The 27,694-nt window shown below is 40.1% G+C and overlaps 1 protein-coding gene across 1 annotated transcript in view; it reads left to right on the top strand.

Annotated features, from left to right (window-relative positions):
• The first annotated feature begins 15,122 nt into the window (after positions 1 to 15,122).
• Positions 15,123 to 27,694, top strand: part of LOC121928367 (death associated protein) — a 55,134-nt gene continuing 42,562 nt past the window's right edge. Inside the window, exons 1-2 of the mRNA XM_042462959.1 lie at positions 15,123 to 15,306; positions 27,157 to 27,256. Coding sequence (XP_042318893.1) covers positions 15,252 to 15,306; positions 27,157 to 27,256 — 155 coding nt within the window. The 5' untranslated portion in view covers positions 15,123 to 15,251. The remainder of the gene's footprint in view (positions 15,307 to 27,156; positions 27,257 to 27,694) is intronic.

Below are 27,694 nucleotides of genomic sequence, written 5' to 3'. Positions count from 1 at the left end.
AAAGAGAGCATGGCTGCTCTTCTCTCCCTCATAGACCAGAACAGTGGTTGTTGGCACATGCAGAAGTGTCAACAGCTGCTGGGGCCAAGGCACAATGGAGCCTGGCTGCTCTTCTTTCCCTCTGAGGCCAGAGCAATGACAGTTGGAACATGGAGGGAGGGCCTGTCACCAGCTGCTGGAATCAGGCTGTTCTCATTTGAAGTTGTAGAGTTAAAAAAAGATTCACACATGAAGATGTCTTGCCTGGTGCCAGACATATTTTGCATTCTGTTTATCTTTCATTTATTCAATATCCATATCAATGTCCCTAGGACAGCCGACACATACACACAAAAGGGGTGCTGGTTTCATCACAGCCCCAGGGTCTCAAGCAGTTTAATGTGGTCTTACTTCATATCTTAGTATCCATTGAAGGCATCTTATGATCTTTGCTTAAGAGAAATGGGATATGCTATAAGGGATTATTGACTTGATCTTATAGTACATAACCTACAGTACACAATCTTTGTACTATTGTATATAACATGTCTTCATTGGCGTCACTAGGGCTGGTGTCATTCAGGAGCAGTGTTCTTCCCCCAAATGTCTCCCAAAACCTGGGCACCGCTTCTTAAGGGCAGCCACCTACCTGTCTCCTTGCTGCCACTGCCACCAAACAATAGCCTGCTGGCTCAACCAGGCAGTGCATAGTGTTAGTATACTCTACACCCCTCTTGCTGGATATGGGGTTTTAAATTTTCATATTTGATATCTAGCATCAGGCATGTTTTTAAGAGGGCGCAATGGCCTTTGAAACACGGGGAAGTTACATATGTAAGAAGGCACACTGACCCGAGGACAAGGGGGAGACCTAGATAGTAGAATAAAAGTTAAATGAGTCTGCTGCTTACTCCTTCCCTCCCCTAGGCTTTCCACATATCTTCCCGCAATGGAGATTAAGTAAGTCCCATCACAAAGCAGTTAAAGCCCATACAGCGCTGTGTAAATCTACAGTGCTATATAAATAAAGCACAATAATAACAATAACAATAACAATACCTCCACTGAACCCCAGGCTATGTTCCTATTAAGGCTTCCTGTCCCAGATCCAATAATTGTTTTGTCACTCCAAAGTTAAAGTCTTCAGCCACTCTGATGTCTTTTTGTCAATTCTGTAATAAACCCATCAAGTCTTTGTTACACCATTCTGTAGCAGCATCTACCTCTCCTGGCTATGAAATAGGATATAAATAACAGTCCCAATTCTAGCCTCATGCATGCACATATGGTCCCTCTCACTCACTGTGTCACCTTCAGATGTTTTTTGAGCTCTGTTTACTGTGAACCTAGCTTCAGGACTAGTAATTATCAGCCCCATTAATTCCCAACTTGTCACTATCCAATCTTCCACTCTTTTTTTTCTGTTAGCCTTGTATGGTTCTTAAGGTTGCATTGGTTTTGTGTGTATGCATGCACCTTTGCGTATTTCTAAATAAAACCTTTATGTTCACTGAAACTGGAGTCTCTCTGCAGTGAATACAGGTATACATAATTGAAAAGATCCCTGAAGTTGCCTGCCTCTCATAGGCCTCTTTTTGAGCTAATAATTCCCCCCAAAATATCAAGGATAAACTGACACTGTTTACAGGGACCCCAAATTCCCCCTATACACACACCTTTTAAAGTAACAGCAAGCAGGCAGGGAGACTCTCTTCAGTGACTGACTGCCTGCCCATGTCCTGCCCAACAGAGCCACCATGCTGTGCCACCATCAAACAGTAGCTGGCAGCTCAACTAGGTAGTACATGGGCAGGCAGGAAGGAAGATTCCTTTTAGCACACTTTGCACTGCACAGTGTTTGCACTGCCTGGCTGAGGGACCATGCTGCCTGCTAAGGAGTAGCCTGATATCTCAAGGTCTCAGGTTTTGGCCACTTCGATTCTGTACTGGGAACCCTATACAAGCCCCTGTATCCCCTTCCATCACTGGCCATGGACTACAACATTCAGCCTCTCCCATCTACTGGAATCCTCCACCCACTGGTTGTAATTGCAGTTTAAAAGCCATGCATGATAATCTTCTACTACTTTGGAGACCAGTGTTAGAATCCCTGCCCACTGGGTAACCTTGTCCAAGTTACACTCTCTTCCCTTCGGAGGCAACCCACCTCTGAACAATCTTGCCAAGGAAACCCCAAGATGGCTTCATCATAAGTCGGAAATGATTTGGGGGTACACAACAAAAACATGTCCCAAAAATAACTTTTCTAAAGCCCAAGTTCATTGTTGGGAAGAACAGATTACAAACAAACTGTCTTATTATAAATTATGCTTGCCGAAAGAACAAAAAATAATACTAAAAGCCCACTAAAGAATGTTACAGTTAAAAACAAGTTAGCATCTCTATGCCAATAACCTATTGCATGAAGAGATCCTGGAATGATGGTGAGGGTTCAGGCAGTGACTAGGTGAGTTGCTCTTGTCACAGCATGCGATCTGGTTCCCATGAGCTTCCCTTTCTGGCTTGCAGAGTAACCTTTATCCCAAAGTCCACCCCCTTATTATCCACCTACACTGGGTTTCTCCGGTACAAACCGAAATAAGGGACTGTAATGTTAAAACATAACCATGATGTTTACTCTGAAAGCTTTTCATGCAAGTAGTTCCCACTGAATACGTCAAGTCTTTCTTCTGAATAAATCAGTCAGAATAGTCAGAAAAAGTATACAATCAAAAAAAGTATACAATAAAGATTTAAGGCTGCAGTTATATAGACACTTACCTAAGAATAAGTTCTACTGAACTCTAGTGGGTCTTCCCATTGCCTAGCTTGCATTTGACTGCCCAGTAAAAGGCTTTTATTCACACACAAAAACGGATTCAGGAAAGGTGACAAAGAACAATAGTCCTATATTATAAATACAGGTGTCTAAGAAATACTAAGTCTACCAACATGCTGATGTTTAGGCACTCAATGTACTTTAAATTTTTGTGGTAAAACTGAGCAAATCCCCTAGTTAAGTCTGTATGTGTCTATATATCCCATTGATCATGGTGAGACTTAATGTACCCTTGTCTGTACCATTATTGTACGGATTGTAATTATGAACAATAGCAACATTATCTTTCTTAAGGCAGTCATATTTTTAGAAGCTTAAGGTATGCATATTTTTAGACGCTTCACAACTATGCTGTTTTTAACTTATGTTTTAATATTAGTGTTATTTAACTGTTTTTAATTTTTGTAATTAATGTTTTAGTTTTATCATTTTAAATATCATTTTAAAGCTGCCTTGAATCCTATTTTGGGAGAAAGGCAGGACATAAATCATATAAATAAATAAATAAAATTGGGAGAGTAAAACTGTGGCTGGCATCCTGTTTTACAGTGATGGATTCATAACCTAGAGTTACAGATCCACAACTGCTCTGTATTTATCTATGCTGTGCATTCACAGTTGTTGCACTATTACCGCAATCATAAATGCTCCCAAAATCTCACCTTAACCTTCTGAGAGCCACTCCGTGAACTGAAGATCTGCTGCACAGTGGAGAGGAGCATGTAAGGATGATAGTATGACAGGGGAGAGATGGGCTTGGCTGCATCATCCTGAAGCACCCCACTTGAACCCACTACAAAACTTGATTGAACAGAGCAGCTTCCTGAATAAGATACAATTTGGGAGCCAATTCCTTAGGTCATTTGCAACTACAGTCACCCCTCCGTTTTTGCGGGGAATCCGTTCCCCCCAATGGAAAATTGTCAATATTCAAGCCCCATTGCCTTGAATGGTGCACATCCCATTTTGACCCCCTCCATTTGCCACCTGCAAACAGGTGAGGGATGTGGATTCGAAGTCCACAAAAACAGAGGGGAGCCTGTATGTTTTAGTGGTCTTGAATGTGATGTAGGGTCTTAGTCTATGCATTTAATCCTTACTTTATCAGTTTTATTCTGTGTGGAAAGTATCTAAAGTCTATCTTTTGTCTGATTATGAAAATGAAACTATAGGTAGATAGACACATTGACAAGACAGATATATATAAGTACAGATTGCATTTCCCTTATTTCAAATGCCTGAGACCAGAAGTGTTTTGGATTTTTGGATTTCTTTGTTTATTGAGTAGCCATTTTTGCATAATGTATGTACATAATGAGTTATCCTGTGATGAGACCCAACTCTAAACACAAAATTCATTTATGGTTTATATACTGTATATACTCATGTATAAGTCGAGAAATTTTAGTCAAAAAATTGGCCCCAAAAACCTGAGTCTACTTACCCACGGGTCAGTGTAAGTTCTGTACTTTAATTCTTATTAAAAGAAAGAAACATCTCCTGGTGAAAGTATAATCTGTCCTGGAAGCACTGACTCCCCTCTACTCTTTCATCCATCCAACCTTTAGTGTGAGCACAAACAGCTATGCCTGGTGAAATGTTATAAGTTCTGTAGCATTGTTTTCCGTTCCTTCTTTTTTCAGATCTTTGTTACGTGCCCCTAAATTTTACCCTTGACTTACCTACGGGTCATATCAAAATCCATAATTTTGGCCCCCAGCCCTGCCCTCAACTTATACATGAGGTCAACTTATAGTCCAGTATATGGTACATATTATTCACATAGTCTGAAGGTAGTTTTAGATAATATTTTCAATAACTGTGTGCATAAAACAAAGTTTGTGTACCTAAACCATCAGAAAGCAAAAGTGTCCTTATCTCAACCACCCATGAAAAAAGTTTTGGTTTGGGGAGTATTTCAGATTTATGAATTCTGGATAAGGGAGCACAACCTATACATACAAGAGATTCTGATAGTTCATAGAACACCATAAACACAAGACTATCTTTCCTTCTTCTCCTTAGCTCACTGTTTAGCCCATACTGGTCTGGAGGATCTTTCAGCCCCTGGGCAGATTCTGGGGGCATGTCTAGGGGTGGTCCTCCCATCTCCCATTTTCACTGAAAATAACAGTCCTTTCAGCATGACTTCATTACATCCCGCCCATAGATTCATACGTACATAATTCCCATCCTAAAAACTAAATTAGTTTGATACAAAATATCATTTTTCATTAGCTCAGTCGTGATATGATTGATAACACCCTTTATTTGTTCCCAGCCCTTTTAATCCTCATTTATCAAATCAGTGGATTCTATCACACCAAAGTTACTTTATAATTTTGTTTATAATCCTGAAGTTCCTCAGAGACGATAAACAGCTACTTCATGTACCAGGGATTTAACAAGTGCAATTGTTCCAAATTATTCCATTTTAACATTGCACTTCCTCTTGTGAAAGAATTGTCACTGAGTTCATTGACACTCTTCCACTAAGTGTGCACCAGCCTTATTGCAACAGTGGATAATAATAATAATAATAATAATAATAATAATAATAATAATAATAATAATAATTTTATATCCTGCTTCTCCATCAGGATCGATTTGGCATACAATAGAAGTAAAAATACAAACAGAGTAAAATAAACTCCATTTTCCCTTCCACCCACAAAACAATAAAATCCCTTCTAACGGTAAAATAACACCCCCTTATTCAAACAACCAACAATCAAATGACACAAGAGATGGGTACATAGAATATTCTGTATGGAGTCCATGTCAATGGGTGACCGAGTGAGTTTTTCTGGGAAGGCCTGTCGGAAGAGATCTGTCTTGACGGCTTTTTATAGCCGCCAAGATTGGTGATACTTCAGATCTCTTTCAACAGGCCATTCCATAGTTTGGGAGTGGCAGATGAGAAGGTCCTCTGGGTAACTGCAGCCAGTCTGGTCTTTATTGGCTGCAGTAAATATCTACTAGCATGAAACTGGATTCATTCTTTTATCTACAGAAGACAATATTTAACCAAATCTGACAAAAGGATTTTATCTGTGCATGGTCGAAACAAAAGAGCTTACTGCCCTTATCTCAACTATCTGTTCCCTTGATAGCATAGAAGTATTTTTCACTCCTGTAATTTATCTCCACTTTTCTTATTCCACAATTTCAATCTGCCTAAGGGACTATCTATATAAAATGCTGAACAAATAAGGATATGATAAACTCAGTGCCCCCTTGTTCAAATGTGTCTCTGAAACAAGAACATCCTAGACATGGGCAAGCTGTGATAGACCTCCTTATTAGACATCATAGGCTGTCTCTCCTCGTTCATCCCCAGTTCAGACCAGTTAAACAGGTACCTACAAAAAATGATCTGGAGGACACCTGTTCAGGCAGGGACGTAGCCAGGATTTTGGGAGGGGGGGTCCAGACTAAGTGTCACCATTATAATGGGGCTTGGGTGAGGCGGCGCAGCAACACACACCATTAATTTTATCTATTGGAAGGGGGGTCCGGACCCCAAGAACCCCCCCCCTTGGCTACGCCCCTGGTTCAGGTCTTCCCAGGGTCCAAAGAAATACCTTTTTTTTTTGTGAAAGAAGCTTGTTTTCATGGGGCTGGCAAAGAGTCAAAGCAAGACTGAGGACTTTATCACACCAGGCTTGTAAGGCATCACAATCCCATTGGTCTAGCAGTTGCAAACATACCAGGTTGAGGATTTAATTAATGCACAGCTCTTCAAAAATAGTGGTACTTCTGTCCTAGCCTTTGCCTTCCTCATGCAGGTTTTCACTGCACCACCTCCTTACACTACTCCCTTCCCAGCTAGTATTTTGATTTGTTTTTATTTTTAGCACAATTGTGCAATAATTGCATAATCATGGCATTCCATGAAGTTAAAAAGAGAAGAAACTGAAACAAAAAATAACATAGCCTGATTGGGCAAAGGACTGGAAGAAGAACATAATCATGGCTGCTCACACCATGTGACTGCCTATATATCAGAACTGCTTCACCTAATGTGATTCTTGGCCTCATCTGTGCACTGTACAACTTTTAAAACCTACTTATGTGATATATAAAAGAAAGCTCTGGAAGAAGGGCCAAACTTTCTCTATATACAAAAGCCATACACTTGGATTTCCTATCCCGGGAAATAATCCCAGATTATGCCCTATTAGGTATTAAACAAAAACTTTGATGGGTTAAATTATGGATGGGTTAAATAAAAATGATGAATGGGTGGCAATGCTCTATCTCTGGCCTATCTTTCCTCACAGAGGTGAAAGTGCAGATTTTCTGCTCAGACATGAATTTTTACCTATTTGTATCCCACACTGCTGAATGTTTTTATTAAATCATCATCATCATCATCATCATCATCATCATCATCATCATCATCATCATATTTTATCCTACTTTTTTGTTGTTGTTTCTTTTCAGCATCCATGCTGGACTTATTAATTCTGTTTTGTTGTTGTTGTTGTTGTTTTTGTTTGCCATGAAGTCTGCTTCAACTTATAGCAACCCTATGAATGAGAGCGTTCCAAGATACCTTGCTATCAACAGCCCTGCTTCGGTCTTACAAACTAAGAACCAAGGAACATTTTTATGTTTTTATACCTTTTTTTTTTTACATCATCATTTTTAACAGTTATTTTTACATCATTTTTCTTTCTTTCTCCTGTATGGCTTTTTAACACCTTTGCCTGGTGAAGAAGCCAATGAAGATTTGAATGCTGGCAATATGTATTTTGTGCATTTTGGTTTTGTGCATTTTGGATGTTATGGCCAACATTACATGGCTACCCCTAAATATGCTGAATTTGTTAAAGGGTGGGGACTATATGTGTATATAATCACCGAAAGGAAGATTGGAAGTTTTCTTTTGTTTTTAATTTCTGTAATTTAAATATATTTTAAAAATACTTGAAAAAAAGAAAGTGTCCCATTCCTGTCCCAACAGATATCGCAATGTTTGCGCATTCCTTTTCTTGTTTTACTGTTTCTAACTTCCCTGATTCATGGTTCTCACACTCCATATTCCTATTATATGTTGTGCAATTCTTGAATTTCCTAAAACAACTGAGCATACCAGCAGATAAATATCCTCCAGCTCAAGTCAGTTGCATCATTAGACACAGTATTCTTTATATTTGTCCTCTGCTTTTCCCTAGTAGCAGGGGAAGTGAGTGCCTTTTGAACTGTCTTATCTTCTGGTCCTACCTCTTGCTTCATTCTGGATTGTTTTTTCAAGGTGAAAGGCATTCAGAAGCAGTTTACTATTGTCTCCTGTATACTACTAACAGGTTTGTTAGCCTTTATTATTAAAAATACAACCAGAAATACAATAATCAATCAAAACTGCAGATGTACACATTATTTAAACTGAGATTTTAAAAAAATGAAATGAAATCAAGTAAATAAATTTAGCCATGGCTTGATATTAAGAAAAGACTGCAAATAGTATCCACTCAAACTGGTGGTCCAACATCTGGTACATTGCCCACATGGAAAAACTGACTTATCTTTCTGGAGTGACTCAAGGAAGAGAAAATGAAGAAAATTTTAGGGACACATTGCTTTCTTTTATTCAGTATATAAATCCATGTGACAAGTCTGAAAAGCCACCAGCAAGGCAAGCAACATTTTGAAGAGAAATCGACTACAGACTTATAGCCTTCTTATGTCTAATTGCTTTATCGATGACCTCTTCAAGCACTTCATCATTCTGGCCTGTAGTTCAACTATGAACTCTACATCATTCTGGCCAGCAGTTCAAAAAGAAGAAAACAAGAGATACTGTATATACTTTATGTCTAAGTCTAGACATTTTAGTAAAAAAATTGACCCTCAAAAAACTGAGTCGACTTGTCCGCAGGAAAATGTATGTACTGTACTTTAATCTTTATATACTGCTCTTTAACTCTTGCAAAAAAAGGAACCATTCCCTGGTAAAAGACAAGAGTATAATCTGTCCCAGAAGCACTGACTTCCCCTCAACTTTCTCATTCATCCAGCTTTAAGGGTGAGCACAAGCAGTTATCTCTGCTGGAATTTTGTAAATTCTTTGGTATAGTTTTAATTTTTTACAACCTTTAGATCTTTTGCATGCCCCTAAGTTTTACCCTCAACTTATCCACCGGTCATATAAAAAAACCATAATTTTGGCCCCAAAACCTACTCTCGACTTATACATGAAGCCATATTATAGTCCAGGATATGTGTTAAAGTGCCAATGCTGTCGTCTCTAATCTAAGGGGTGAAATAAAGCATTTTCCATCCAGTTTGAAGGTGAGGCATTTAGATGACACACACCTCCAAAGTGGGCAGAAACCGGACTGAAGCTGCACTCTGGGGCTAAAAACTGGAGCAAAATGAAGCCAGGATATTCTAATTTATCCTGGAAATTGCACAACTTTGACCCTACATATAAACGCGGCAACGTGAGAGCAGTTCTGAAGGAGCGATCTATCCTAACCCTAACTCTGCTGTTGTGTATAAGCACACTGGTGCAAGTGCTCATTTAAAATAGATGGAGTCACCACACCTAAGCAACTGGAGAGGCAAGGCAAAAAAGGAGGGGAGTGAAAGTGTGAAACCTCCAATAGATACAGGTACAACATACACAAAACAGATAGTCCAAGAGGGGGCATGGGGTGAAGGTGGTGAAGGGGGCATGTGGGGGGACCATGATTGTGCTTTGCCAGTGTTTTCCTGGGCACACCAATGCTCCCTGTACTGTTGGAGGATTGCAGGTGCAACTGTGTGGCTGATCAAAGGGGTGGCCATACAATGGGATGGCATCTAGGCAGGAGCAGTTGCCAGCAGTGTTTGTGCAATGGTGCACATGTATGGTGGGGAGGCGACAAAAAATTACCTAGTCAAGCCATGCGCATTCAGGTCACTTTGGAAGTGGCTGGTGCGGACAGTAGGGTTTTGACCTCCTACTGGAAAATACAGTTTCCAGATGCATTTTCCTGCCCATCTGTTCCACTCTAAGAGATCTTTCGACTGTGCTACCCCCAATGACACTACAGCTGCTATCCAGTAGTTCCTTCTCAGCATATTAAGGTGCTAAAGGACCTTATCACACTATGATTCTATGGCAACATAGTGAAATAGCGATTGCCCTACTGCATGGTCATAGGTGTTCTGATGTTGTCTTGTCGCAGCACCATCACAAATGTGCATTTTTGGACAATGGAAATAATCCATTAATGACCATATTTCATGCCACCAACAACAGTGTTTTTGATGCAGAACTCCACTCCCATTTCATTCCTTGAGAATCCCATTATTGGCTGGGATGTTGATGAGTTAGGAGTGCGGCCAGCTAGACTTCCCCAGGAGATTTGTACAGAGAACCCACAGATTACTTCCAGTGCTTGGTTTGAGAAGATCACTCTCAGCTACAGCACCCTACTGAGTTGCCGCCACAATGTGAAGGTGCTGCATCGCCACGGTGGCAAGAAAATGGCTAAAATGACAAGTACACCCCACTGCACTTCAAATCAAAACTTCAAAACTAGGTAGTTTCATCTACACAAGAAGGAAAAAAAAGGGGGGGCTGTCATGGCCACCTTCTTTTTCTGTTCAACATCTCACAAGGTCTCTCCCAGCACCAGAGGCTAGCATGATGTCTTTCCGCTATAACACCACAGCAGCAAAACAAAAGGAGCAACTGTGAAGCTGGGGGCAGGTAAGTGGAGGAAGCTGTAACACTGCTGAAGAGAAATCTGTGTGAGATTACTGCAGAAAAGTGGCAACGTACAGTACAGTTCAATATCCCATCTTCAAATGGCTGGAGCAGATTAACATGTTATAAAGGAGAAGTGTGTTAAGGCCCTAGTACAATTAGTCTGGCTCCTCAGCAAAAACCTGTCTAACTTGGGAAACCCTATCAAAAGCAATGCTAGCATGAACAGAGCATAACTTCTTTCCTCCTGGGAGCATGCAATCCCACCACTAGGGAAAAGTAGCACCATAGTGGGAAAATTTGATTTCAAGGGCGCTAAACCCTCAGGCAATATTTCTGTTCTTTAAATTACTTGCACGTCTATTAGTATTCTTTGGCTATAATACCTTTTGATATTTAGTATTTTCCCTCACCCTTGACTGTGCATGACTCTCTACTCCTTTATTTACTTCTGTTGTTATTTCAATCACAAATCCAATCAGAAACCATTTGAATTCCAAGAAACAGAAGCAGCCCAGAAGGCATTAATTTGGAAAAATAATGTGCTACCCAGAGGCTATTTAATTGTGATGAATTGCCAATACAGTATCATTAATTGTCTTCGCTGTCTAGGCACACAGTGTCCAGGAAAAAAATAGTTATCAATTCTGAACATGCCAGACTTGATTCATTACAAATACAGTCATAATTAGAAGATTATCTGGTACTTAAAAATGGGTTTAAAAATACTTTTTCCCTCTTCCCTAACTAAATTATTTCCCTCTCTAAAGAAACATTCCCCATTTGAATGCTGTCTGTAGCCTTCACCAAGTTCTGTGCATGAAAAAGATGAGGTTATATTACACACAGCCTTAGCGGAGACAGAATGTAAGGCCTTCACAATGCATAATTTATAGCAGACTACCAGTTCATATTCTTTGGGAGAAAAATGCATGAAGCAAAACCCTGAACCGTGTGATTGATAAAGTAAGGAACAAAGTTAACAGAAATCTTAAATCATCTACCAAAGACTTGAAGGTAAAATTCATGCAACAGCAAGTACCCAGCAGGCTACATCTAAGATAGATAAACTAGGAATCAAAGCTGCTGACAGGGAATGGGAGTATGAGAAGCTTTATATAACACTGGCTTCATCCGATGAACCTTCATCTTGTCTGTACCTAGATCTTGGAGGTTATGTCCTGTATCAGGATGATAGGGTACAAATTAGTCATATTCTACTGGATTTGTAGTTCTGTGATCACCCTTCTGTGCAATATTTCACTGTGTTAAAACAGTGTAGAGGATTGAGGGGAAAGGGAATGAAAGCCTTTTCTTTCACAGTAATGTTGGTGCTCAGAATCAGCTTCTCCCAAGTTGCTTTTCCTTCCTGGGCAACAAGTGCACCAGATCATTATTTGCTCAACCTGGCTCTGCTCAGAACAGCTGAAGTGAGAGTTTAACAGGGTGCTGGGTAACCCTGCTATACTGGAGTGCCCTTTAGTGTTGCTATATACCGTACCTCTCCTAAGACAATAAGCATAAGAACTTTTTCCATGGAGGTTCCCTGAGGTTTTTCCACGGAGACAAAGCTCAGCTAACTACATATGAAAGGATTTCTACATGTGAAAGGGATCTAGGAGTCCTAGTAGACCACAACTTGAATATGACTTAACAGTGTGAGGTGGCAGCTAAAAAAGCCAATGCGATTCTAAGTTGCATCATGTCTAGATCAAGGGAAGTAATAGTGCCACCCTATTCTGCTTTGGTCCAGCCTCATCTGGAATGCTGTGCCCAGTTCTGGATTCCACAATTCAAAAAGGATGTTGAGAAGCTGGAGCATATCCAAAGGAGGGCAACCAAAATGGTGAAGGGTCTGGAAATCATGCCCTATGAGGAACGCCTTAGGGAGCTTGGGATGTTTAGCCTGGAAAAGAGAAGATTAAAAGGTGATATGATAGCCCTGTTTAAATATTTGATGGGATTCCATATTGAGGTTGGAGGAGGCTAGTTTTTTGCAGCTTCAGAAAATAGGACCTGGAGCAATGGATTCAAACAGTGGAACACACTCCCTCAGAGTATAGTGGAGTTGCCTTCTTTAGAGATCTTTAAACAGAGGCTGGATGGCCATCTGTCGGGGATGCTTTGATTGATCAGAGGTGCATGGCAAGGGGTTGGACTGAATTACACTTGTCGTCTCTTCCAACTCTATGATTCTCACCATCTGCATCTTAGGCTCCTGCCACACTGCAGAATTGATGCAGTTTGACATGCCTTTAACTGTCATGGCTCTATCCTATTCTGGGAACTGTAGTTGTTCTGCTACCAGAGCTCTCTGAGGGAGAAGGCTAAGTATCCCATAGTATTGAGCCATGGCAGTTAAAGCATTGTCAAACTGCATCAATTTTGCAAACTAGATGAAACCAGTGTAGCTAAGCACTTTTCCCTATAATAATAATAATAATAAATTTATTTATTGTGATCATTCCCAAAAGATCAAAGCAGTTTACAAAATTACTTAAAAACACACAAAATACATAAACGATTTACATAAGCAAATAAATAAAATGCTTAAACAAAACATAATACATGCAACTAAAATTCCACCCCTCATCCTTTAACTAAAACACAATCATCATTAAACACTAAGAATTAAAAGAAGAAGTACATTCCTCTCTCTTGCTTCCTTACAGTCTCTTCTGCCTGTACCAGATGCAGTTAGCAACGGAGGTTGGTGTTTATGTCACTCTTGCTTTTCTGGTCAATGGGCATGGTAAAGATGGCATGAGAGTGTGATGACTGAGTATTCATAGCTGTAGTGTTAGGAAGGATCTAATTAGTCCAAATTGCTGAGAGGGAGGGTCCTAACAACACCCTCGCGAGGCCGTGTCCCGTGGTGTATATGAGAGGTCCCCAAGAATCCCTCAAGAGATGATGCTGAGACAGACTGCTCCAATTAAGTCTAAATATTTATTTAAAAGAGAACAAACACACAGCAAAGGGCACACTCATACACACATACACGCAATTCTCAATGAAAGCAAAAGAGGGAAATTCGAGACAGAGTTGAGTGAGGCAAATTGAAATACTTCCGAAGGCTTCTCCGGGAACCAGATGTAGATGAAGCGTGGGGGGAAATAGCCAAGGGAGCTAAAATCAGAGTTTGGTGTGACGTGAAGCCAGGCTGTATTCTGAGTATAGCACATTGATGATGACTGAGGTTTATATAGGCAAATTCTAGCCTCTGGCAATGAGCTTAATGGCTTAGCTGCAGCCAAGACAAAGGGGGCAAAGACCTGGGTGAAGAATAGTCTTAGTCAATGCACTTGGATCTGAACACAATCAGGAAAGGCAAACAGATGAATGGGTGGCCATTGAATTAATCACTGAGCCATCAAGTGTGAGGCTGAAAGTACTGTGTTGGTTTTTGGAGGAGATTTTTTTTCTTGTCTAGCAGCTCCCAAACTTTCTCTAGGGCTCCTGCCCCTCCTTTGCAAGCTGCCTGTTATCAAGTTTGGATTTTAATAAAATGTTGGAATAAGTGGACTTTGTTTAAATTCTACATTCCAAGCATGGTTAGCATGCAGAAATAACACTACAGCAAGGTTAAAGGACATCATGAATAATACTATTTATTTATTTATTTATTTATTTTATATCTCGCATTTCTCCCCAGAGGGGCCCAAATAAATAAATAAATAAATAAATAAATAACAATATTTATATAAATATAAATAAATAAATAACTCTCTCTATAATATAAATAAATAAAATTATTAATATATAAATATAAATATATTAAATAAATATAAATAAATATAATATAAATAAATATAAATAAATTTATATAAAATACAAATATAAATAAATATAAGTAAATAAATTTATATAAAAATACAAAATGTGTAGTTATAAATATATAAATATAAATATAAATACATGAATGTATAAAAATATTAATAATAAATAAATAGATAGATTGTAAGCCTGAGGACAGGGAACCGTCTAACTAAAAGATTGTATGTACAGCGCTGTGTAAATGTACAGCGTTTTATAAATAAAGGTTAATAATAATAATAATATAGATATAGATATAAATAAACTTATAATATATATGAATATATATATATATATATATATATATATGATGGCTTGCATACAAAAATGTTTAATGTTGTTATAAAAATTCAAACAATTAAAACGCCTCTCTCTCTATCACACAAAACATACACAACATAAAATACCAAAATCACACAAAACATACACAAGTGAACCACAGAGACTGTTGGCACTGGTTCCCCCCCCCCCACCTCCAAGGGGGAAAGAAAGCATTGCTTTGTTTTGGTGGCAGAAGGAATGCTGGGAAGTGTAGTTTCCATTGTGGCACCAGAGCTCCTTCTCTCTCTCTCTCTCTGTGACAGAGAATGCCTCCCAAAACTACAAAACAGAGGGAACCCTGGGAAGTGTAGTTTCCATTGTGTTACAGACACAGTGTCCTCAAAGTGGCGTGTTTGGGGGGGGGGGGGGAACCATAAGGAAAGGAGTAGAGAGGGGCTGAGGAGGAGGCGGGAGTCGACAAAATGGCGGCTCCTCCTCTTCCTCCCTGTCAGCCCTGACGCCATCAGCAGCGAGGCCAGTGGCCACGTTGACACCCAGGAGGAGGAAGAGGAGGAGGTGCGTCCATAGAGAGGCACTGCTGCTGCTGCTGCTGCTGCTGCTGCCACCGGGCTCTGGGTCTCTCCAGCAGGAACCATGTCCTCGCCGCCCAAAGGGAAAGCAGAGACCAGGGCTGGACACCCTCCCGCTGGTACGGCTCCCTCCGCCACTGCCTTCTTTCTCAGCCAGGCCTCTTCTTTCAGGGGAGTTGGGATCATGGAGGAGAGGGAGAGGAGAAGAAGAGGGCAAGTCCCCAAGTTTGGAAGGCTTTTAATGGTGATGGTTGTTGTTGTGTGGCTTCAAGCCCTTAACCCCAGGGCGACCCTATGGTTGGGGTTTCCTTGGCAAGAGTTGTTCAGCTTTGTTGCTCTTTTTGCTTTCCTCTGAGTGGGGTTTCTATATGAGCCAGGATTGGACCCCCCGACACGAATAAGGCCCAAAACACACTGCGGAAATAACCCGCTTTGAGGCCGCTTTAACTGCCCTGGCTCAATGCTAGGGGATTCTGGGAACTGTAGTCATGTGAGACATTGAGCCTTCTCTGTCAGAGGGCTCTGGTGCCACAATAGACTACACTTCCCAGGGTTCCCTAGCACTGAGCCAGGGCAGTTAAAGCGGCCTCAAAGTGGGTTATTTTTGCAGTGGGTTTTGGACCTCAAAGCACTAGTACTGAGGAACTAAGGGTTTGGTTTGGTTTGTACACAGAGATCAAAGAAGTGGGTGGTTTATAGCAAAGGAGTACATTTAATAATAATAATTAAATAATAATAATAATCTTATCTGCGTATCGCAATCGGGGGGCTGTTTACATCATTAAAATACACAATCCATATCCTCCAATCCTACCCCCCCTTTAAAATGCCATTAAACAATTAGCAGTATAAAACACAGCTTAAAATAATACACAATAAAATAACAGTAGATACAGCAAAAGAGTTATTATTCTTATTTTACTATTGTTTAGTATCTATCATAGGTTTATTTATATTTATATCCCGCCTTTCCAAAAAGGATCGAGTCTGGTTACCAGAAAATACAGAAACAAAAGCATAACATACACAACTAAAATGTATATATGCCCCCTTATCCCTTACCTTAACTAAAATGTATGATTTGGGATGCAGCCCCTGAGGAAAGAAGGGGCAAAAGAAGGGACTTTTTAAGGGGACCCCTCATAAGAATCTTTCTGATGCCCACAATCTCTAGCATTGCGGTGAGTGAGTCGCTAAAAACCTACTAATACTCTTGATAATTCCTCCATTTACTTGCCCTGGTAACTTTACTTTGGGTGCCTAACCTGTATGTGTTTATTATTTGTTTTGTTTATTTAGACTATGCTCATCCGTCCACGTTTGCGGATTTGACTTTTGAGGATTTGACTATGCACGGATTGTATTGATATGTTCTCTCTAGGAATATCTAGGTCCTCCGACGCAGCTCTGTGGTCAACTTTAACCAAAAGTCGCTCTAAAGGACCTAGAGATCCTAGAGAGAACACTCCACTAGGCATTTGTAGCTCCTCCAGTGCAATTCTGTGGTCAATGTCTAGCAGATGTTATTATTATTATTATTAACCTTTATTTATGAAGCGCTGTAAATTTACACAGCACTGTACATGCAATTTGTTTTTTAGTTAGACAGTGCAAAAAAGTTGCACTGGAGGACCTACAGATTCCTAGAGAGGTGTCCTCTCAGGTAATTTGAGGTTTTTCCACATTCGTGGGGGTCCTGTGCTCCTAACCCCAGCGAATGTAGAGGGACATGTGTATTTGTACCCCGCCCTTCACCATCATCATTTATTTATTTACATCCCACCTTTCACCTTTATAGGGACTCAAGGCAGCTAGCAACTTTTTAAACAACACATGTTAAAAACAATGCAAAGCGTTAAAATGTAGATACCAGGATTTTAAAAACAAACAAACAAACAAACTTTTTAAAAATGTTAAAAACATTTAAAAAATTTAAAATCGACACCTCATGGGGAGTGGTCTATTTCTCCTGTATCGTTTTGGTTCCTTTAATCATAAACCTTTCGCTGAGAGAGTGTGCCACAAAGGCTCTCAGAGCGGTTCACAGATGTCTAATTTGACAGTTCCCTCTTTCCAAGTGTTCCACTGAAGTTTTAAGTTACTTCAGTGCTAGAAGTTTGAGGACTGAAGGAAAAATTAATGGTCTGAATTTTTATTGGGAATGGGGAGCAGCACCCTCATTTGTAGCTACATTGCTGAATAGTTTTGTTGTTGTTGTTGTTGTTGTTGTTGTGTGCCTTCAAGTCATTTGCAACTTATGGCGACCCTAAGGCAAACCTATCATGGGGTTTTCTTGGCAAGTTTCTTCAGAGGGGCTTTGCCATGGCCTCTCTCTGAGGCTGAGAGAGTGTGACTTGCCCAAGATCACACAGTGGGTTTCATGGCCGAGCCAGGACTCGAACCCTGGTCTCCAGAGTCCTAGCTCAACGCTCAAACCACTATGGCACGCTGGAATAGAATTTCAGGTTGAAAAAACCATAAGGTGTCAATCCTGTGCTTGCTAATTTTGAGAAAGAGGAGATAAATTTTATTGGATTGCATGGGTCTTAACATCCGAATCACCAGCCATACTGCAGCAATAAAGTAGTTTGACACCGCTGTTAATTTCCATGGCTCGGGATTCTGTGGTTTGTAGTTTGGTGGAGCACCAGAGTTCCTTGACAGGAAAGGCTAAATAACTCACAAAACTACAAATCCCAGGATCTCATAGCATTGAGCCATGGCTGTTAAAGTGGTGTGAAACTGTTTTATTTCTGCAGTGTGGCAGCAGCACTTAGGAAGGATTGTACAGGGAGATATTTCCCAGTTTCCTTCTCATAAGTATTCCAATAGGTGCTCTGCCATCTGCTTTTAAAATAACAAAAATAGTTTTCCCTTTCAGCTGACATATATCTGCACTACATGTAGAGCTGAAACACGCCTTGTAAGTCAGGCTTGCCTTTCCCCACCCTTTTCTAGTTGGCTTGTTGTTTAAGTTGGACACGTTTTGCCAACGTGTACAAGAAGGCTGAACCCTCCGTGGTCCTTCACAAGGCCTGTGGTCCTTTCCCACTACATAATTACAACCGAGTTATTCCACTTTAACCACCTTGGTTCCTACGAAATTCTGGAATTTGTAGTTGGTTGTTACACACTTTCAAATCTGACTTATGCTGATCCTATCAAAAGGTTTTCTTGGTGAGATTTCTTCTGAGGAGGTTTGTCGTTGCCTTCCTCTAAGGGTGAGAGTGTGTGTGACATGCCTAAACGGGTTTCCAGGCCTAAGAGAGGATTTCAACCCGGGTCTCCTACAATCCTACTCCACTACTCGAATCACTATGCTGCGCTTGGTCAATCTGCAGTTCAAAGGTGATTCAGATGGTGAAAATAATCCAGGTAGAATATTTCAAACACATTTCGAATGCATCAGATTAATGGTTTTTTTGTGGGGGTTGCGGGAGAAGGTGCCAAAAAACCACTAAACCTGGGATCATGAATGTTGAGGATTTTTCCGAGGTTTTCTAAAAGATTCAAATTCTCAGCAGTGTGAACAACCGATGCAAAAACCCGGGATAAAACTCTGCATGCCTTGAACGTATTTCAAATACATTTGCATCATCAACTCTCAATCTTCATTCGAGCGCTGACACGTGTGAGCAACCAAACTCGCAGAGGCGCACATAGATGAAGTTCCATAGTGTGAACAACAAACCCAGAATATGTGAGTGGGATTATTTGCATGGTTGTGCTAAAAACAACAACATGTGAATGACCCTTAGGACAGTTTAGAATTCCCAGCCACTAACCTACAAATCTCAGGCTTCCATAGGAGGCAGCCATGTGGCACTTGTAGCAGAATCATAGCACTATAATTGTGTATGAAAGGGCCCCTTAGGAAGGCCAAAAGACAGGTGGGGGGGTTGTGTCTGATGGGTCCATAGTCCAGAGAACCATTGGAACATGGTTCAGATGCCATAGCATATAATTGAGATAATTGTGGTATTCAGTACTAAAACACCACAATTGCTGCATACCTTCAAGTTATTTCTAACTTGTGGTGACCCAAGGCAAACCTATCATGGGGTTTCTTTAGCAAGGTTTGTTCAGAGGGGTTTTTTTTGCCATTACCTTCCTCTGAGGCTGAGAGAGTGTGGCATGCCCAAGGCCATCCAGTCGGTTTTCATGGCCGAACCAGGATTCATACCCTGATCTCTAGAGTCCCAGTCCAACACTCAAATTTCTACACCATTCTGGCTTCCCATAATACCAGATACTAGTATGTATTTTTATTTTTAAAATATGCAGCTTGGTTCTATGCCTCTCTTATTTGTAAATTAATATTGCTCTTTCAGTGGGATTTGCTGCCAGATTAACATGTAAAAGGTTGCAGCAGTGTACCCCATTGCTGTCAACCCATTCAGAATTTTGTCCCACTGAGTTCTCTGGGTCTTTTATCTTTAAGTAGACTGCAATCCAGTGCATGCTTTTTAACTACATTCTCTGCAATAGGAGCACCTGAAGCGACATCCAGTATAATAACACAGTAAAATACAATAAAAATTAACAGCAACAAAAATAATTGATCAGTACTCTCCGATCTTGCTTGGCGCATAACAAATTCTTGATCTTGATTGATCGTTGCTCTCAGTTTTTGAAAATCTTGCTTAATTTTCAGCAGTCAAATAAAAAATTTAGTAGCAAAATTTTCAATAGTGTGATGAAACAAAAAAACACCATCACCCTTAGCAACCGGAGTGTAATTAGTTTATGTTCACATATTGATTAACCTTTCTGTCAAACTTCTACATTTGTTCAAAGTAAAGTCTAAGCAACTTTTGTGCTGTTCGGCTCTTGGTGAACATGGCGCTCTTTTCAAGTTGTCATGTTTGCAAACTCCTCTGAGGTGAGAAATCACCAATGAAGAACAAGAACGCACTTCTCTTCATTTGACTTTTCTTCCTGTCCTTCAGATGTATTGATCACTTTCAATCAGCACACATCTTAATGCTCTTAATTTTTTTTTTACTTTGCCAACTTTATTCAGTTTGTTACGTACCTGCACAAGCCTTCTCATGTCTTGCAGAGTGGTATTTTAATATTTTTAAACTTCTTATGTAATGGTGCCAGTGTATACATTGGGCGAGGAATAATTGCTATTGGATTAACTTTCCCCATTGTTCACTGTTGACTATACTGTCTGAGGGTTGCTATAGTATAATGTTTGGTGGGTGCTGTGTTCCCCGTTCATCATATCAATAATCATAATAACAAGAATGTTGTGTTACTGCTTTGATCAAGGTTGAGGAATATGTGGCCTCCCAGATGTTATTGGACTGTAACTTCCAACAGGCCTAAGCAGCATAGTCAGTGATGAGCAATGATGGAAGATGCAGCCCAGCAATGTTGGGGGCCACAGGTTTCTCCTTAGACACTTAAGAGTCTCATAAATCTAAGGTTATGAAGGCTGAGGCACTGAAGACTGGTACACAGGAAGCTTTGTGCTGTCAGATCATTTGTCTGTCTAGGTCAATACTGTATACAGCGTTTCTCTAATGTTGGGCTGCAACTCCTAGTATCCACAGTCAGTCTGACCTGCAGCCATGCATGATGGGCATTGTCACTCAAAGGCTGTGGAGACCACCAAATTGGGGAAGTCTGGTCTATTCTGATTAGCGCTGGCTGTCCAGGTTTTCAGGCAAGGAATCCAGGAGTTTTTTCAGACTACACAATTATAGCACAATGATTCCACTTCATTTGTTGTGGCAATATTCTATGGGATCCTGGGATTTGCAGTCGAGAGGGAAGTATTCAATAGTCTCTGCCAGAGAGCTCTAGTGCCTAGCCAAACTACAAATCCCAGAATCCATAGGCCGTAGCCATGATAGTTAGTGTGGAATCAAAATGCTACTACTGTATAGTGCAAAAGGGCACTGGGAGATCCTGGGAAGTAAGCTGAGGCTTTGTCTATTAAAAGCATGTGCTCTGTCTGCTGTTGCCATATGGTATACTGCTGTTGGAAGGCAAAACAGCAACTCAGGCTCACTCTTCTATAGTAAAATATATGCTCATACTCTCTCCCTCTTAGTAAAATGGAAGCTCAAGGGTTTTCTGGAGCCCTCTCCCTTTTTAGCAAGGTGGATTTCAGTTACCAGAAGTAATAGGTGCTAGAATCATCCCTGCAGTGTAATGCTGGGCTGAGCAAGACAAGATCCCTGCTGTTAAAATAACTCTTTCAGTAACTTTTGATCCTAAGGATCTTTGTGCTTTGCAGTAGCCTCTCTTGAGGCATGTGGGTTTTAAATTACACTGAAGAGCAACAATTGAAAACAGGAACAATAAAAAGTGCACAGCTGGAGTGCAATATGCTCTTACATCTCCAAAGGCAGTGGAATAAAATCAGTGTATAATGCAGATATAACAAATATTAACTAAACATAATTTCTGACTTTCTTGAGGGTTGTGTGTTTTGGAAGTGTATCAAGAAGTCATGGTTAGTATGTAGAAGATAGGGCAAAACACAAGAGAATATCTGGAAATCCTGTGTCTTTGCCAGCTTATTATTTAATTAGTCTGCCTCTGCTAATGTCTTGGCTTCAAAAACCTTTACATTGTTTATTTCTTGTAGCTGAACTTTGGTATTTGGCTTTCTGGCAATGTATTTATTATTTTATACAGTATATCATTCTGGCAATGTATCTACTCCACCCCAAGCCTCCTTTCATATAGAAGATTGCGGATCAGGGGAAGTGAGAAGCTCAGCTGAAATGTTTTCTCTGTTTTGGTAGTTTTCTATATGCAGGGAGATTAAAAATATAATAAAAGGAAGGAGCATGCAAATATGCCACTCTCTGCTAGGGTCAGTTCAGATGTAACTTTTACTTTGTAAGTCTGTTGATTATGTGAGGTGGTTTTACTGTTTGCATTAGCTAGCACGGGTTCAAGAGTCATGTCACTATGACCTACTATAGACCTGCAAGGCAGACTGAGGACTTGAATGATGCCTTCCTGGAACAGATGACCAAACATTTAGAAAGGAGAAATGTAGTAACAATGGGTGATTTCAACTGTCCTGATATTTGTAGGAAGCCAAATACTGCAAAGAATATATGGTCAACAAATTAGTCACTTGCTTTTCAGACAGTTTTATTGTCCAGATAGTGGAAGAGGCAACAAGAAGATCAGCTATTTTACATCTGATCCTAACCAACAGTGGTGATCTGGTAAATGCGGTGGAAGTGGTAGTATCCTTAGGTGAGAGCAATCATGTTCTGGAGTTTGTTGTACAGTGGAAAAGGGAAGCCAAGAGTAGTCAGACACACATTCTAGACTTTAAGAAAGCTGATTTGAGTAAACATGAGGAAATACTGCATGTGCTCCCATAGTCAGGAATACTAAAAGAAAAGGGAGTTCAGGATGGATGGGAATTTCTTAAAAGTGAAATATTGAATGCACAATTTAATGTACAGTTCTAATGAGGAGGAGAAATGGAAGGTGTCTAAAGAAACTAGTCTAAAGAATTCACAACAGATATAAAATTTAAAAGGGGCAGGTACAAGAAATGGAAAAAGAGGGAAATCACTACAGAGGAATTCGAACAAAGAGCCAGCACTTTTCAGGATAAAGTCAGAAAAGCTAAAGAACAGAACAAGGTAAGGCTAGCTGGAGAGGTTAAAACAGTAAAGGGGGCTCTCAGGGCTTATATCTATAGCAAAAGAAAAAAACAAGGAAATGGGTCACTGTGGAAAAGTTGTCAAAATACTAACAGGGACTAGAGAAAAGACAGAACTAGTCAACACATTGTTTGTCTCAGCCTTCTCTGAAAAGGAGAAAGTGCTTGACTTGGTGTAGATGATGCAGTAGAGAAAAAGCAGCACAATAGGTAAAGTGGTAGTACAGGAATACTTGGCTACTCTAAACAAATGCACATGTCCAGATCCAGATGAATTACATCCAAGGATATGAAAAGAATTGACAAAAATAATATCAGAACCACTGTCAATAATTGAGAATTCCTGGAGAACCAGAGAGGTCCCAGCAGACTAGAGGAAGGCAAATGTTGTCCTCTTCTTCAGAAAGGGAAAAAAGAGGACCCAAACAATTACTGCCCAGTCAGCCTGACATCCGTACCAGAAAAGATTCTAGATTAGATAATTAAACAAACAGTCTGTTAGCAATTAGAAAGGAATGCCATGATCACTAAAAGTCAACATGGGTTTCTCAAAAGCAAGCCATGCCAGACTAATCTTCTCTCTCATTCTCTCTCTCTCTCTCTCTGGATAGCATTACAAGCTTGGCAGGTGAAGGGAATACTGTGATTATAGCATATCTTCATTTCAGTAAGGCCTTTGACAAGGTTCCCCATGATAATCTTGCAAACAAGCTAGTAAAATGTGGGCTACAAAATGCTGCTATTAGGTGTATTTGTAAATTGTTGACCAACCAAACCAAGGGATGTTCACCCATGGCTCCTCTTCATCTTGGAGATAAATGACTAGCAGGGTGCCACAGAGTCCTGTCCTGGGCCCAGTGCTGTTCAACATTTTTTTCAATGACTTAGACGATGGAAAGGAGGACATGCTTAACAAATTGCAGATGAGGGGTAGCTGATACCCAAGAGGACAGGAACAGAATTCAAAATGACTGAAACAGTTTAAAGAACTGGGCCAAAACTAATAAAATGAATTTCATCAACAGGGAAACATGTAACGTATTACACTTAAGCAGTAAACATGCAATATACAGATATAGGATGGGGGACACCTGGCTTGGCAGTAGTACATGTGAAAGGGATCTAGGAGTCATAGCAGGCCACAAGCTGAACATGAGAGATCAGTTTGATGAAGCAGCCAGAAAAACCCAATGCAGTGCAATTCTAGGCTGCATCAACAGGAATATGGTCTAGATCGAAGAAAGCAATTGTATCACTTTATTCTACTTTGGATAGGCCTCATGTAGAACACTGTTTGGGGCATCACAGTTCAAGAAGGATATTGACAAGCTGGAACATGTCCAGAGGAGGGCAACTGAGACAGTGAAATATCTGGAAACCATGCTCTATGAGAAGCAGCATAGGGGCCTGGGTATGTTACGACTAGACATTAATGTCAAGGGAAAACCTTTACCTACACACAACAACAACAACAACAACAAAAAGCAAAGTTTAATTTTGCTATATTATATAAGGGCCATCATTTTACTATGCTATTGTATTGAGCATCCAAAAGTTTTGGTATCCACGGGGGATCCTGGAACCAAATCCAGCAGATACTAAAGGTCTACTGTATAGGAAAATAGATTCCATCTAAACATTAAGAAGAAATTTCTGATGGTAAGAGCTGTTTGACAGTGTGGTCTCATAGTGTGGTGGAGTCTCATTCCTTGGAGGCTTTTAAACAGAGGCTGGATAGCTATCTGTTGGGAGTGCTTTGACTGTGTGTTCCTGCATGGCAGGGGGATGGCCCTTCTGGTCTCTTCCAACTCTATGATTCACTGAACTTATGGTGCTCTGCTCTGCACTGCTCTGTAAGTCTGGTAGTTGATTCTTCCTTTCCTCATGGCAAGAGAGGCTTATTTAAACCACTCAGTTAAGTGTATTGATAACTTTTGTTCAGCATTGGTTTCCAAATGAACACTTGACCTGAAATAATCATCTGGTGATTATCTTGGGAAATAACCCATCTGAAACTAATTTATAGTCTGTATTGCACTGTCATGTCCTGTTCCCCTACCAGTTGTTTTCTTTTCCCTGGATGCAGGGTGTGCCTTCCCAGCAGTCTTGCATCAGCTAAATCGAGCACACAACTGAATGCGTTTAAACTCCACTGATTTCAGTGAGATTTAAATGTTCATAATTGTGCAGTGAATTGTGATGCTCATTTGCAAAGAGGAAAAGTAACAAGAGAACTAGCTTGAATATGATTTCCAGTCCACTCAGAAGAACAGGCAGCTATAAGCATAAATAGACATTTATTAAAATCACAATTCTCAGTAGATGAACAGTCATGACTGCTTCTAGTTTAAAAAAAAAAAGATGCACCTATCTGTCTAAAAATAGTTAATGTACATTGAGACAGTTCCTAGAGGAGGATGCTTCTACAGTGCTGAACAAGATCTTGAAACTAGATAATACTTGCAAAAGTGGAAGAATTTTTTCTAATAAACATTTATTTTACGCACACACACCTATGTAATATATATATATATATATATATATATATATATATATATATATGAACACACTGTATAAGGATCTCACAATACACAGTAGAATCAGTTAAGAACAGTATAAAATGATATAGATAATTTCAAAAGACTAAAAGCATATTAAACCAGTTAATACCAAAACGGGGAGGCAACCTGCGGCCTGCGGGCCGGATGCGGCCCGGCGAGGCCTTGGGACTGGCCCCACCCGGTCCTCCACTGATTGCCACGGGGCTTTGGGGGGCAATCGTCGATAGAAGCCTCAGAAACATGCATTATATTAACATTTTTTAAAAAACAGCAAATTTTTCACGTGTCCTCCATTTTTTAAAAAAAAAAAAGTGTCTTCCATTGAAAATTTTGTCCTACACTGTCCTGGTTTATTTATATATTTAATTGTTTATAAAAAAATTAACTATTTATTTTTGGCTTCGGCCCCCCAGTTGTCTGAGGGACAGCAACCCGGCCCCGGCTCAAAAAATTGCCTACCCCTGACCTAAAACAAGAGCGTTAAAACAAGTTAAAATAATGTAAACTGTAATATGTGCAATTTGAATGAAATCCCCCCCCCCCAGAAAAGCCCATTTTTTTGAAAGCCCCTCCAACAGACCTCCGTTCTCAGGCAGGCATATACAGAGAGATGTGCTTCTACATGCATCATGTTTGCAAGCCATTCAGGGCTTTAAATGTTGTCACCAGCACCTTGAATTCAGACCAGAGGTATATTGACAACCAATGCAGTACTTAAAACTAAAATTCAGTAGGTGGTGACCAGAAAGTTTTTTCTCATGCACAGGGTGATTTACACCTATTAAACATCTGTGTTCTTACGTAAAGTCTGTGAAATAGTCAGGGACACAGGGCCTCTGTGAAAATGGGGGAAATGTGAATATCTCTCTGCCCCCAAACTGTATTTCTTATTGTTGTTAACTGCCTTCTAGTCATCCCTGACTCATGGCGACTCATGTCAATTTCCACTGCACTTATTAATAAGATTGTCCCTCGCAACCTGGAGTTTAAACGTTTGGAAGTCTGTCTTTCTACATCCCAGTGACATCATTGCCAGCTAAATACAATTTACACTCTTGGTGGAAAAACAGTGTTTCTGATATGGATTTTAAGCATTTTCATTTGATTCCCAAGGAAGCAGTATCCCCAGAAACAGCTTTAAGAATTTGATTACTCTTAAACTGGGTTACCACTGCATTTTTCTGTTAAACTCATTGTAGCAATTTGACTCAGTGGGAGTGAAGCTGAATAGAGCCAAAACTCTGAATTCAATTTTTGAGAACTGTGAAGAAAGAGAGTGAGATAATAGCAAGGCTATACGGGAAATCTTTTTCGTTTTGGTACTCTTTATAGTAAGCTTTGCATTAGCTTCAGCAGTGCATCTAAAAGGTTTGGGGCTATGCAATTATCCATAGGGACTGGGCCATCACATGCTCTTGCTGTTAGTATGCCTCTTCTAGGAAATGAAAAGCCATCGTTGCATTTATTTTATATTCTCAAAGAGCACAGTGACAATTTTAGTTTTGCTTCTGTATACGATGCACACAATTGAACAATGAAGCGTTGTTGGGGCAATGTTCATTCCAAAGTCTGGTATATTTAGATAATCAGAAAAGTGTACCCCAACTCCAATGACAGTTCTGCAGATCTTCTCAGATTAATTTACCAAATGGCACAGCATTCATTTCTAAAGTTTCATGTGCTTTTTGTTTTAATATGTTTTGCTTATCACCACCCACCATAACTGTCAGTCTCCTCCTTTCTTATTTTTTTTATCACAGTCAAGGCTGGTGGAATGAGAATTGTGCAGAAACACCCGCATGCTGCAGATGCCAAAGAGGAGAAAGATAAGGATGAACAGGACTGGGAAACCGGCACCAGGTGAAGGCACACCCATCATATCTTATAAATGAGAGATAAGCTTACTCTGTTCTAGCTAAGCGCTGGCTTGTGAAATTCATCAAGTTTAATGAACAAGAGTGACAGCGGTCTTTAGTTAAACCACAGTCATTTCTGTTCTCCGATGGCTGATCTGTGAGTATTTCACAATTCCTGATAAGAAATCTGGACTGAATTGGAATATGGATGTGGGCAAAACCTGGAGTGGAGTAGAGGAAATCATGGGGAATGATTTAGTCAGGGTGGCCATGTGTTTTCCTATTTGTTTATTTTGGCCTTCTTATGTCTCTTGAATAGTAGTAGGAGCCACATCAGCTGGCTCAATATGGAAAGCTGATGTCTGTGGGGAAGGAAGTTAGTTGGATAGCTCCATGCCTGTTATATTAGGACATTGAGAATGTATCCCAGAAACAGCCAATT

The sequence above is a fragment of the Sceloporus undulatus genome, chromosome 4 (genome assembly GCF_019175285.1).
Source record: "Sceloporus undulatus isolate JIND9_A2432 ecotype Alabama chromosome 4, SceUnd_v1.1, whole genome shotgun sequence".
Classification (NCBI taxonomy): domain Eukaryota; kingdom Metazoa; phylum Chordata; class Lepidosauria; order Squamata; family Phrynosomatidae; genus Sceloporus; species Sceloporus undulatus.
Note: the sequence above shows the minus strand (reverse complement) of the source record. Positions and strands in the feature narration are given on the sequence as shown.